Genomic DNA, 12,420 nt, shown 5'->3' with positions numbered 1-12,420 from the left:
CAATCATATCAAGACTTAGATTTGGACACACTGGACTAAACAGCACACTATTTAAAATAGGTAAACATGACACAGGTAGATGTAATTACTGTGGACAAGAGGAAACGGTGGAGCATGTAATGTTGCATTGTGAGAGATATGAGGAAGAAAGAAGGCATTTGAGTCAAGGCCTCAAAGTTATTAAAGTACACTTTGATTTAATAGATATTCTACAAAAGGACTCACTAAATGAGTGTTATAGAACATTATTTCAGTATCTTACACAAATTCATATGATTGGAAAAATATGAGGTTGTTTGTTTTCTTTTTTTTCTATTTTTCTTTTGATGTTATTTTTATTTTATTTATTTTTTGGGGATAAGGTAATTATTAGCCAGAATGATCCACACTCCAGACCAGCTGGTGGCGGTAATGCACCAAATCGTTGTTTGTCAACCGCCAATAAACCTCAAAGAAGCAGAAGAAGAAGAACTTCCGCTTCGTTGCCCGGAAGTGACGAAGGAAAGTAAACATAGGAGCTTGTCAGTGGATCCAGAAATTAAGATCATTGCGACTAATCCTAGCGATTTTATAAAGATATTGTGCTTTTTATGCATGCTAAGACACATCTGAGTGAGAAACTGGTGCAAAGTATAATAAAGGTAAGTCGTTTACGGCGTTTTAACGTTCCTGAACAAGAGAAATGTGTTATTCCACCTACTAACAGCAGCTAACGTTACAGTAGCCATCGTTGCAGCAGCTAACGTTACAGTAGCCAGCGTTACAGTAGCCAACGTTACAGCAGCTAACGTTACAGTAGCCAGCGTTACAGTAGCCAACGTTACAGCAGCTAACGTTACAGTAGCCATCATTACAGTAGCCATCGTTACAGTAGCCAACGTTACAGCAGCCAACGTTACAGCAGCCAGCGTTACAGTAGCCATCGTTACAGTAGCCAACGTTACAGCAGCCAACGTTACAGCAGCCAGCGTTACAGTAGCCATCGTTACAGTAGCCAACGTTACAGCAGCCAACGTTACAGCAGCCATCATTACAGTAGCCATCGTTACAGTAGCCAACGTTACAGCAGCCAACGTTACAGCAGCTAACGTTACAGTAGCCATCATTACAGTAGCCATCATTACAGTAGCCATCGTTACAGCTAGATGATGAGGAGAAAGAGTTTGAGAACAAGCTGCTACAAAAGAGCAAAGAGCTCGCTCATCAGTTAAAGGACAAGGAAAAAGATGAAAAGGAACTTAAAAAGCACTTCAACTCTGTTTGGAGTGGCTTGGTTCGTGAACTAACTGCAGGCATAAAACCTATTGAGGACATCAACTATGAACAAGATCAGTCAATTATCCTTCAGGAGATTGGGTTTGAATGGTCTCTCATAGCTGAATGTGAAAGCAGTGGCAGATTCAAAAAAATATCAGAGGTTGGAGATTACGTTCATTATGTATCTCTCAGCAAGCACCAAGATCTGAGTAACACAGAAAAAACTATCCTTGACCGCGTCTCAGAAACCGTGACAAAAGCAACATATACCTTTAAGGGGTATTTTCAGAATGAAGAACAGCAACTGATCAGATCCTTCATTGATGATGTTGAAAAACAGTCCCTTGATGCAATCAAGAGCAAACCTGTAGCTACAAGAGGCTACAAATCAACTTTCTTGCAGGAAGTGGCCAACCATGTGAAAGAAAAGGTGACTGAATTTGAATCAAAGGGGAAATATGCTCTGAAGAAGGAGTTTACAGTTGATCTCATACTGTATGTGTTTCACAGAGCAGGGAGTTGGCTTTCAGAGTCCCACAAGAAATTCAAAGAGAACAACGATGCACTCACTTATGTAGAAAGCAAGAAAATGCAATATTACAACATTTTCAGCAGCTTCTGCAAAGGAAACTCGTCTGCTGTTGTGCTTGGAGAACTGATCTCTGAGAAACTGAAGAGTTCCACTGTTAAAGCCGTCTGTAACAAGACTGCCATTGATCTCGCTGGAGTGATGATGTGCAGTTTCCCAGCATTCAGTGGGAACAGGCTGAACTTGGAGAAACACGTGTTGAAGTCGCTCGCAGAGAAAGAGGACTTTGATGGTTTTATCACCTACATTCGACACCCAAGGAGCCAAGCGGAGGAATTTATAAGAGAGGAAGTACAGAAATATATCTACACAGACAACAAAGATAAAGCCCAGAACATACTCCAGAAAAATGTTGAAGACATCAAAAATCTTGTGAGTCAAGCTTTATTTACTGCAACAGAGGAAGTCAAAAAGAAGAACAAGGAAAAAGTAAAAGAGGAAGGAATGCAGAAGGAAGAAGAAAAGAAAGAAGTAAAAAAAGGAGACCTGGACATGTGGATGGAGGAATTTTCCAGTTTGCTCAAAAATAAGCTAACATTCGACACCATCTGTTATGAAAACTTCAGTGACATAAACAGATTTGACTTTCTCAAAGAAGAGATAGGGAAAGGTCTTGAATCCATCATAAAGGAGATGAGCAGCCTCTCATTGGATAAGATGAAGGAATTCATGATGAAGCCTGATCAAATCCTCATTGATCAGCTGTGTAACTGCTGCTGGGTAGAGTGTCCATTCTGTGCAGCTGTTTGTACCAACACACTGGAAGATCACAGTCCTGTTGACCACAGCGTACCTTTTCATCGATGTTATGCAGTCAAAGGTACATCCTGGAAAAACACAAAAGATCTGTGTGTTGATTTCTGCACAACATTAGTTGCAAGTGATTAAGTTTTTTGCCTTGGTGATGAGTCAGAAAAGTCAATTCCCTTCAAACGGTACCGAACTGCTGGCCCACGTTTTGCTAACTGGAGAATTACCTATGATGAGTCCAAGCTGAAATATTGGACATGGTTTCTGTGTCGATTTAAGAAGCAACTGGAAGACCACTATGAGTCAAAATTCCAGGGCAGAGGAGAAATTCCCAGCGAGTGGAAAAAACACACTAAGGAAGAAGCTATTCAAAGTCTGGATAAAATGTACAATCTGTGAGTGAGCCAACACAACCACAACCCAGCTAATGGCTGATAGTTGTTTTCACGTGGTTATTCATTCATCAGATTCCTGTAAAACAATATTCAAAGACTTTTGTTAATTTGATCATGGACAGGTGAATTTGTCTGAGTGATCCATGTGGACAGTCAATGAATCATTACAAACTACACGCGATTAGACAGGCACACAAAAATGCAACACTTCAAACAAGAGTGCACAAGAAAAATATCGACCCCGGAGAATTTAGTCAGTCATAAAATCTATAATATATTAATAATCATTTCAAGTGCATTGTTTAATGAGGATTTCTGTGAATGAAAATTGTTGCCATGAAGGTACTTCAGTGACATAAACAGTTTTGACTTTCTTAAAGAAGAGATAGAGAAAGGTTTTGCATCCATCATAAAGAAGATGAGCAGCCTCTCATTGGATAAGATGAAGGAATTCAGGATGAAGTCTGATCAAATCCTCATTGATCTCTGTCCACTGTCTCTGCTGCTGGGTAACTTGTCCATTCTATGCAGCTGTTTGTATCAACACACTGGAAGATCACAGTCCTGACAAACACAATGTCCCATTTCATCGACCTGCTGGGATCAATGGATGGCACACTAGAGGCACAGTGGAACTGGTCACCAATTTCTGCCCAACATTAGTTGCAAGTGATAGAAGATTTCGTCCGCCTCATGATTCAGATGAACGCATTCCTTATAAACTGTATCAAATTGCTGGAGAGAAGTATGCTACATGGCAGATTACTCCTGATGCGTCTAAGCTGACATACTGGAAATGGTTTGTATGTCGATTTCAAAAGCAACTGGAAGACCATTATAAATTAAAATTCCAGGGCAGAGGAGAAATTCCCAGTGAGTGGAGAGACCACAGTAAACAGGAAGCTATTGATAGTCTGGGTGAAATGTACAACCTGTGAGTGAACCAGAAACAACCAAGCTCTACTCAAAGTGACAGAAGCCCAAAGTGTCTTTAACTGTTCAAAAGAAATCATTTTTTGATTTGATTGAAGGAGTGCAACAATATATATGATGAGGATGAATCCTTTCAAAAATGACTGAAACAGTACCTGTTTATAATTTAATCATAGTATTTTAATTATTTGATGTATAGAAAGATTGAGTTGCAGTAAAACATTAAGTAGTAATCATTCCTGAAAATGACCTAAAGCAAAGGAGAACATGTGTAATTACAAATGACGTGTTTGTTAGCCATTTATTTTATTATTATTTTACAAGATGATTAAGATGCATGTTTTTTTGTTAACTTGAATATTTAAAGGAACTTTTTTAAAAGAAGGAATGAAGAAGTCTCTAGGTTTTCAGATATTATGGAGACATTTTCATTCCTCTAAAAACGGGAATGTAAGATATGATTTGACTTTTGTTTTTACGTTTTTACTTTTATGTGAAAATCTCATCAAACAGAAATGACATGAAACTGTAAGTTGTTTGCTTTTCTAAAAAAAAGTTGATCAAGGTGCAAAATGAGTTCTGAGAAATATATTCTTCATTCATCCAAAGATGTGTATTTTAAATACAAGATGCATGAAATGTTCTTCTCACAGTTTAAAGAGCAAATAAAGATGTAGGATGTTAAGCTGAGGCATGTTGACAGACGTGTACATAGTTTAATTCATTCAAAATAAGAAATGGCAGCCATAATTGGTTGTAATTTTAATTTTCACTTTTTTTTCCTATAATACAGATCTCATTAAAATGCATCATAACAGGCAACACAAGTTTTGTAATTTTGATTAAAGTTGTATGTAAATATCTCTAATTGTATTTTTTGTAAACTATCTTTTGAGGGGTTTTGAAATAATTTTTCAATAGATTAAGAATTAGTTATAAGGTTGATGTCCTGACATTGAATTAATGAAGTGTTGATTATGAAAATGCATGAAACTTGTATTTGAGACGTGTTGAGTTACACGAAAAGGGAAAGAGTTGTGAGAAGTTGACATTATGTAAAAAAGACAGAATGGATTTTTTTTTATTGTTAACCATTTAGCTATTTGTTGTCCAACTCATCTGAAAATCATTTTTACAAAAAAATTTTCATCGTACTATTTTGTATGTTTTTTTCTTCAAGAATTTGATGAACAATGCTTTATCTTTCTGAATTTCTTGGAGTATTCAACAATTTTTATACTTATTACTTATATTATCTCTTTTTAAATTATCTTATTACAGTTACTTATTACTACTGCCAATATTGGAATTGTTTTTGTTATTTGATTTATTAGACTCTTGTCATTGCTACAGTATATTGATATTCATAATTACTAACAGAAATATCAGTCTTCATGGAAAAAAATGGGATATTTTCTTTTTCTGTAATAAATCAGTCAATGGAGTTTATGCCTCGTCTGTCATTAATGAGCATTATGAGAAGACCAGATTTTCTCTTGACCCAATCTCAAAATATGTCTAAGATCTGCCACATACTAAATCAAGTGCATTTTATTTATGTAACCCAAAATCACAAATAATGTTAATTTTGTCAAATATTTTTAGATTTAGTCTTAGTCCTGTGATCAAAAGTTCATGTTAGTTTTATTCATAGTCAATTCATCCTTTTTTGTTTTTAATATCCTTTCACATTCACGTTCCAAATGTTGACCAATAGGAGCACAGAGGCTCCTCCATGCACGACTGTAAATATGGCTAAGCAAAAGAAGAATGATGCTGTTGGTGCTGCAAGGGGGAACAATTGTTGTTTTCCTCCAAGTCACAAGGTTTAGGGGAAATAGAGCTCCTTTGTAAAACAAAGGAAGAAGATGGTAAGCTATGATTGGTCTGGAACCAATGGGGGTCAGGCCTATGTTCCCTCGTCACCTATGAATTTTTTCCCATCCAAATTAGGCTCTAGATAGATTTATATATAGCGCTAACAATATCTGATAACAGACAGACAATCTCGCTAGTACTCGATGCCTTCAGTGGTTAGGTTGGTTAGGCTTAGGCATGAGGAGTGAGATTGGTAAGGGTTAGGGTAAGAATATCAGGGTAAGCAGATCGATAAGCAGATAGATAGCAGGTCAGCAGTAGATGTCACATAAAAGTGGTTCTCATCATCTGAAAGCTAACTGAAGATTAATTTGAGATGCAGCTCAGCACTGTGTGTCAAGTTGAGCTAGTCATAAATCAGAAATAAACATGAATTAATGAATTGATTCAAATAAATTTTGAAAGTGACTAAGGGCTTAGAACATTATGATAAAACCTGAATGGGATTAGCATAATCATGGCATGTCTGTAAAGGGGAGACTCGTGGGTACCCATAGAATCCATTTTCCTTTAGATATCTTGAGGTCAGAGGTCAAGGGACCCCTTTGAAAATGGCCATGCCAGTTTTCCCTTGCCAAAATTCTGCCTAAATTTGCAGCGTTATTTAGCCTCCGTCCCGACAAGCTATATAAACTAAATTTGCAGAAAAGTGAATTATTTCCGATCAACGAGGCAGCGCGTAAATATCCCTTTGCCTCACTTCCTATAAAAATGACTCACCTATTTACTTACTAGGCATTAATGTAACTAATAAATGTTATAATCTCTTTGCAGCTAACTCTCTTACTCTTATGGACCAGGTGAAGTGCAGTCTAAACCGCTGGATGTCATTAGGTCTACCACTGTCAGTTGCAGGTCATATTAATTCCATACAGATGAATATCCTCCTGAAATGTACTTATCTATTCAGATTCAGATTCAGATTCAGACATTTTTATTGATCCCAAGAAGGGCAATTCATTTACAGCTTACCCATCATAAACACACGGACAACATCCAAAAGGTTATGTCAAGCACACATCAATAAAACTGACAAAGAGAGGTCAGTGAAGGACAGCAGATAAGTTAATACAATATAATAATAAAATGGATAAAAAGAGAAAACAAATAGATAATAGACATTGTTACATGATTTATCATAAAAGTCTCACATGAAATGACTACCGTCTGAGTTTAATAACCTGATAGCAGAAGGAAGAAAAGATTTGAAGTAACGGTTAGTTCTCCTCAGAGGTGCTTGATAACGGCGGCCTGAAGGCATCAATGAGAAGTCGTGAGACAGAACATGAAGAGGTTGGCTGATAATATTCTTTGCCTTCTTTACCACCTGATTCTCCCAGAGGGAACACAGGTCTCTTTGTTGGACTCCAGTAATCTTGGAGCAAACCTTAACAATGCTTTACAGGCTGTTCTTGTCCTTAATGGTTAAGCCACTGAACCAACAAATAAAAGAAAAGGTTAAAAGACTTTCGATAAAAGAACAATAAAAGTTACTTAAGATCCTCTCACTGACATTAAAAGAGTTCAGCTTCCTCAACAAAGACTTTCTGTTGACCTCGTTTGACGATAGACTCCGTATTAATATGAAGCCTAAGTTTACAATCAAACACAGTTCCAAGGTATTTATACGACTCCTCAATCTGAACATCTTCACCGTGTATGACACTAACTTTGTGTTCAGTATTGTGTCTGAAGTCAATGATCATTTCCTTTGTTTTGGAAACATTGAGGTGAAGATAATTATCATCGCACCATTTAACAATCTCAGGTAATGCAGGACCATGATCAGACTCTGAGCCTTGAAGTAAAGATAAGAGGACAGTGTCATCAGAAAAACAAGAAGCCTGTTCTCCTGAGAAGACCTGCAGCCGTCGGTGTACATGATAAATAGGAGGGGTGACAACACACCACCCTGAGGTGAACCTGTGTTTTATACGGATATTTTGGACATTTGTCCATTCACGAAAACCTGCTGGACCTTCACAGTAAGAACATTTTGAATCAGCATGAGAAGCTGGTCTGGGAGATTAAAATAAGAGGCAAGTCTCTCATTCAAGATGTGAGGCTGCATTTTGTTAAAAGCAGAGGAAAAGTCTGCAAATAAAAGTCTTGCATGAGCTCCAGGTTTTTCTAGATGCTTATACACAGTGTCCAGTGTAAAAAGTTTAGCATCCTCCACGCCTTTGTCTGGCTGATAAGCAAATAGCAGGGGAACGAGTTTTCCATTAATAGAAGACACAATAATATCCTTTCAGTGTAAAATAAATGAAGCAATATTATTTCATCCTTTAACTGGAACCGTAAGTCGCTTTGACTTTCAATGAAAACACTCCAATACTAAAAAAAAAGGGAGGAGGGATGTCAGCTCCAAACCTTTTGGTGTATTACTGGCTGCTAACAGACGCCCAATTCTGCCCCGGCTCTACGAGGACCCAGGAGCAGATACACTATCTTGGTACACACTTGAGTCCCTTTCATGTATCAAAATCTGGTTAGAGGTTAGACATCACTTTGGCTGGACTCTTTTCTCCTTAAAATCTCCAATTCATTGAAATCCCTAAATTAAACCCTCTCTGCTGGACAAAACCTTTGTTGACTGGCACAACATGGCCTTTAAGTCATTTGCTGATCTCCATTCCGAAATTTTTTGTTTTATTTTGCGATCTCTGTGAAAAATTTAAATGATCTAAAAACTATTTCTTTCGCTACTTACAAATTTGAGAATTCGTGCAAAAAATGCTCCTTCAGGTCCCTGCTGTACCCTCTGTGATTGTATTTTAGAGCACACTTCATCTCTTAATGGCATAATTTCTATCATATGTAATAAGCCTATACAGAAGATACATTTCAGTCTTATGTCTTTTAAAGCTGACTGGGAAACATTTCAGATAGTCTTTAGCATTGTACTTTATTCAGATTAGATCCTGATGGGCAGGTTGGCACTTTGCATGTCAGCCTCTGCCATCAGTGTATGAATGTGTGTGTGAATGGGTGAATGCTGACATGTAGTGTAAAGCGCTTTGAGTGGTTGAAATGCAATATAAAACACTACACTGTAGTCACTGGACAAATTAAAAACTGTCAAAACTGTTTCCTGAGGTGAGCTCTGCATGCAACCACTGAAAATCAACCCCAACCAGCCAGTCATGCTCACATGTTCTGGTCATGCAGCAAATTCTCCTGTCTCGGTAGAACAGTTCATTCATGCCCCCTGCTGGCTATTTTTGGTGTCTCGTCTCCTACACTTTCCCTCTCAAAAGCAGAGGCAGATTGTATTGCCTCCAGCTGTCCAGTGCTCCTCAAACTGACTAAACCACCCTTCTTTACTCCCCTTGTCTTACATCTCCTGTGGGATGTAAGAATCATTATTCAGACTACAGGAGAAGCTTGAAACTCCTGTAGTCTGAGCCCAGCTTAACCTTGTTATTATGAGTCTTTATTGAATACAACTTTAACCACCATTTATTTGTGTACACAAAGTTATTTTACAACCATTTCTGTTTTGTTTTTTTAATTAATTATACATTTTATAATATTATTTTTTTTATATTTATTTGTTTATTTATTACAGTCATTATTTGTTGTTGTCTTATTGTTTTTGAAAAAACTATCATCAGGAGCAGTTTAAATTAAAACCAAAAACTTGAGACTGAATCAACGTCTCTGTCCTTTTTTGGACTAACTTTGGTAAATACTTTATGCCTTTCTAAAAAAACAAAACATGAACTGTTGTTGCAGCTCTTGCTCTGCAAATAACAAGTGTTCAGAGTTGACAGCAGTATGTGCTTGGCAGTGTTTGAGTAGAGTGCATTCTAAATGTTACTTAAGTAAAAGTACAAAAGTATTAGCATCAAAATATACTTAAAGTACCGAAAGTAAAAGTCCTCATCATGCAGAATAATATATATTATAGGATTGTATTTATTGATACTTTAATGTTGCAGCTGGTAAATGTGGAGCTACTTTATATACTTAATAATACATCAAAATGTATTAGTTGGTTTATTATTTGTATTGAGAATCTGAATCTTCATAGTATTTAATAAAATGTAATTAATACTGTCAAATAAGTGTAGTAGAGTAAAAAGTAAAATATTTGCTTCTGAGATGTAGTGGAGTAAAAGTATAAAGTTACATAAAATGGAAATACTCAAGTAAAGTACAAGTACTTCAAACTTGTACTTAAGTACACTACTTGAGTAAATGGCATTGACACCACTTCTGATTTACAGGTAATGTGCATGCAGAGTTTCTCAGCTCCATAGAGCAAATTCAATGACTTCACTCCAATATCCAACTATGCACTTAAACATTCTTTGTAACATACTTACATTGAGATTATTCTGGTTCAAGGTTAAGAATGTCTCTAGATGTTTTATTTATGTTGTTATTAGTTCAGATCATTTCAGTGACTTCAGTGTGTTTTCCTCTTCTGTCTGTTTGCAGGTCTGCAGTCAGGATTTGTCACTCTGCCCCGCCTCTCTCGCCTTGACAGACAGTTTCAGGATGGAGACGTCCGGAAAGGGTCTCTACCAGACAGCGGTGGCTTCATGCTGACACGTTCAGACTCCCTCACCTCGTTCACTGTAGACCTTGGCCCCTCCCTTATACTGAGGTACTGAACTTGATTGACAACCCCAGCTGCCTCCAGATGTCCAATCACAGCCAGGCAGCAGGTGAGGAAGAAGAAGGAGAGGAAGAGGAAGAAGAGGACGACAGCTCACTAACAGAGACGACTTCACCCAACCCTTCCATGGGTAGTGGGTCATTCAGCAGGAACATGAACAACAGGGGGCGCTCTGGTAGCTCCAACTGGGCAGAGCAAGAGGAGGAGAGGAGGTCACTGAGGACGCCGGATGAGTGCACTGGGTCTCCTCTGAGAGCCGAGCCTGCGATTGAGGCAGAAAGGTTCCAGAGGGCAGCTGACGTGCTGTCTCGCCATTACGGTGGCGGGTCCTTTACACAGGGAAGGAGGATGAGCAGCGACACCACCTCGCCTGCTTTTTCCCAAAGCCGTAAAACACCGTGTGCCTTTTCTGAAGAGGAGGAAGAGATCAAAGTCTAGATGCTGAAAGTCTTTCTGGAAAAAAAAGCAGTGACTTCATTAATCCAATAAAACCGCAGAAACCGTCCAGTGACCTGAGTTCTGGGTTCAAGCCAGAGAGGCTGAACAGTGTGATATTCTGTTGTTCCTCCACAGAAACATCCCTCCTCTTCTAACATGCAGCCACATGAGGGCGTCATTGACTAACTACCAGATCCCGTTCTGTATTCAGTTTCTGCAGGATGGATGCTTGATGCTGATCTTGACCCTGGATAATTTGATAGATTATTTAAACTTTTCTAAAGATAGAAGTCATTGAGTGAGTTTAACACCACAAAATGGATTATTTTCAACACAAACTATTAATAATGACTTTTTAGTTTTAACAAAGATTTAAAAGTCAGTGAAATATATCCCACCTGCATTAATCATACTCACAACAGTTGACTGAATATACTGTATATACACTGTACATAATCACTCACTACATAATCATGATGTTCAACAGCAAAATACATTTTACATAAATACAGATGTTCAGGTTCAAATGTCCGAGGCGTCAAGCTGAACCTGAAATTTGATGAACAAAGATTTATAACCACCGTGATAATTGTGAATAAATGAACTGTAATCAGGAATAATGGTGTGATAAAAACTAAGATAGTTGTACAATTACAGCTGATATTCCTCTGAAGTCTATGTGATCACTGCACCTGTAACATGTATATAGTACTGTTTATCAAGCTTTTATCAGTTTTTTTTTATCAAAAATGATATGGCTGATGTAATAAAGGCCTGCTCCGAAATTTTTTAAAGTTAAATCTATATTAAAGTTCCTCAAACAACTGTTAAAGGGTAACTTTTGTGTTTTTCAACCTGGAACCTATTTTTCCATGTTTTTGTGTCAAAGTGACAAATGGGGACGAAAACTTTTTTTTTTTCAAACGCTGTAAAACTGTAGATGCTTTTGAAATCTAGACACGCTTGTTATGAGTATGGTGACAAACCCAGTATGCTCTGGTTCACCAAGTCCTCTGTATCTCCATTAATCTCAGACATTAATGTCAGTAATGGACTCACTCGTGACCCTCAAGAAATAAATCAGGCATTTTACGTTTCACTTTATTCCTCTGAAGAAAGTTTTAACCCTGAAGATCTCCATGGGTTTTTAAAAAATTGTTCCTGCACCTAAGGTCAGTGCTATTGATAAAGTGGAAATTTTGGACAGCCCAATACATAAGAATAGATCAACAAAGCAATCATAGGTATGCAGAGTGGATAAAGCCCCGGTAAGGACGGTTTTCCCATCGAATTCTATAAAAAGCTTTCTGTAAATGTAGAACGGCGTCTTTTAAGTTTGTACCATGAATCGCTTGAGACTGGAATCCTTCCACAAACATTGCGTGAAGCCCAGATCTCTTTATTACTTAAGAAAGAAAAAGATCTATATTGCTGTATTCTTATCGACCAATTTCACTCTTAAACGTGGATGTGAAGATTCTCGCCCTTCATTTAGAAACTATACTGCCTGATATTATATATATATAATATATTATATTATATTATATTATTGT

General features: G+C 37.5%; 1 protein-coding gene and 1 pseudogene across 1 annotated transcript; both read left to right on the top strand.

Annotated features, from left to right (window-relative positions):
- The first annotated feature begins 378 nt into the window (after positions 1–378).
- LOC141781533 (interferon-induced very large GTPase 1-like) lies at positions 379–4,013 on the top strand. The gene is made up of 2 exons (XM_074657354.1): positions 379–408; positions 1,142–4,013. The coding sequence occupies exons 1-2, from the start codon at positions 379–381 to the stop codon at positions 2,732–2,734; spliced, it is 1,623 nt and encodes a 540-aa protein (XP_074513455.1). The 3' UTR covers positions 2,735–4,013.
- LOC141781532 (uncharacterized) lies at positions 3,410–10,894 on the top strand (annotated as a pseudogene).
- The last annotated feature ends 1,526 nt before the right edge of the window (positions 10,895–12,420 follow it).

Source organism: Sebastes fasciatus, chromosome 13 (assembly GCF_043250625.1).
Source record: "Sebastes fasciatus isolate fSebFas1 chromosome 13, fSebFas1.pri, whole genome shotgun sequence".
Taxonomy (NCBI): Eukaryota; Metazoa; Chordata; class Actinopteri; order Perciformes; family Sebastidae; genus Sebastes; species Sebastes fasciatus.
This window is presented reverse-complemented; position numbering and strand designations above follow the sequence as displayed.

Bases quoted from the DNA above. Each gene is read 5' to 3' on its own strand.
- LOC141781533 (XM_074657354.1), top strand. From the start codon at position 379: ATGATCCACACTCCAGACCAGCTGGTGGCG. The intron at 409-1,141 runs GTAATGCACCAA...CCATCGTTACAG, and splicing joins CTCCAGACCAGCTGGTGGCG to CTAGATGATGAGGAGAAAGA.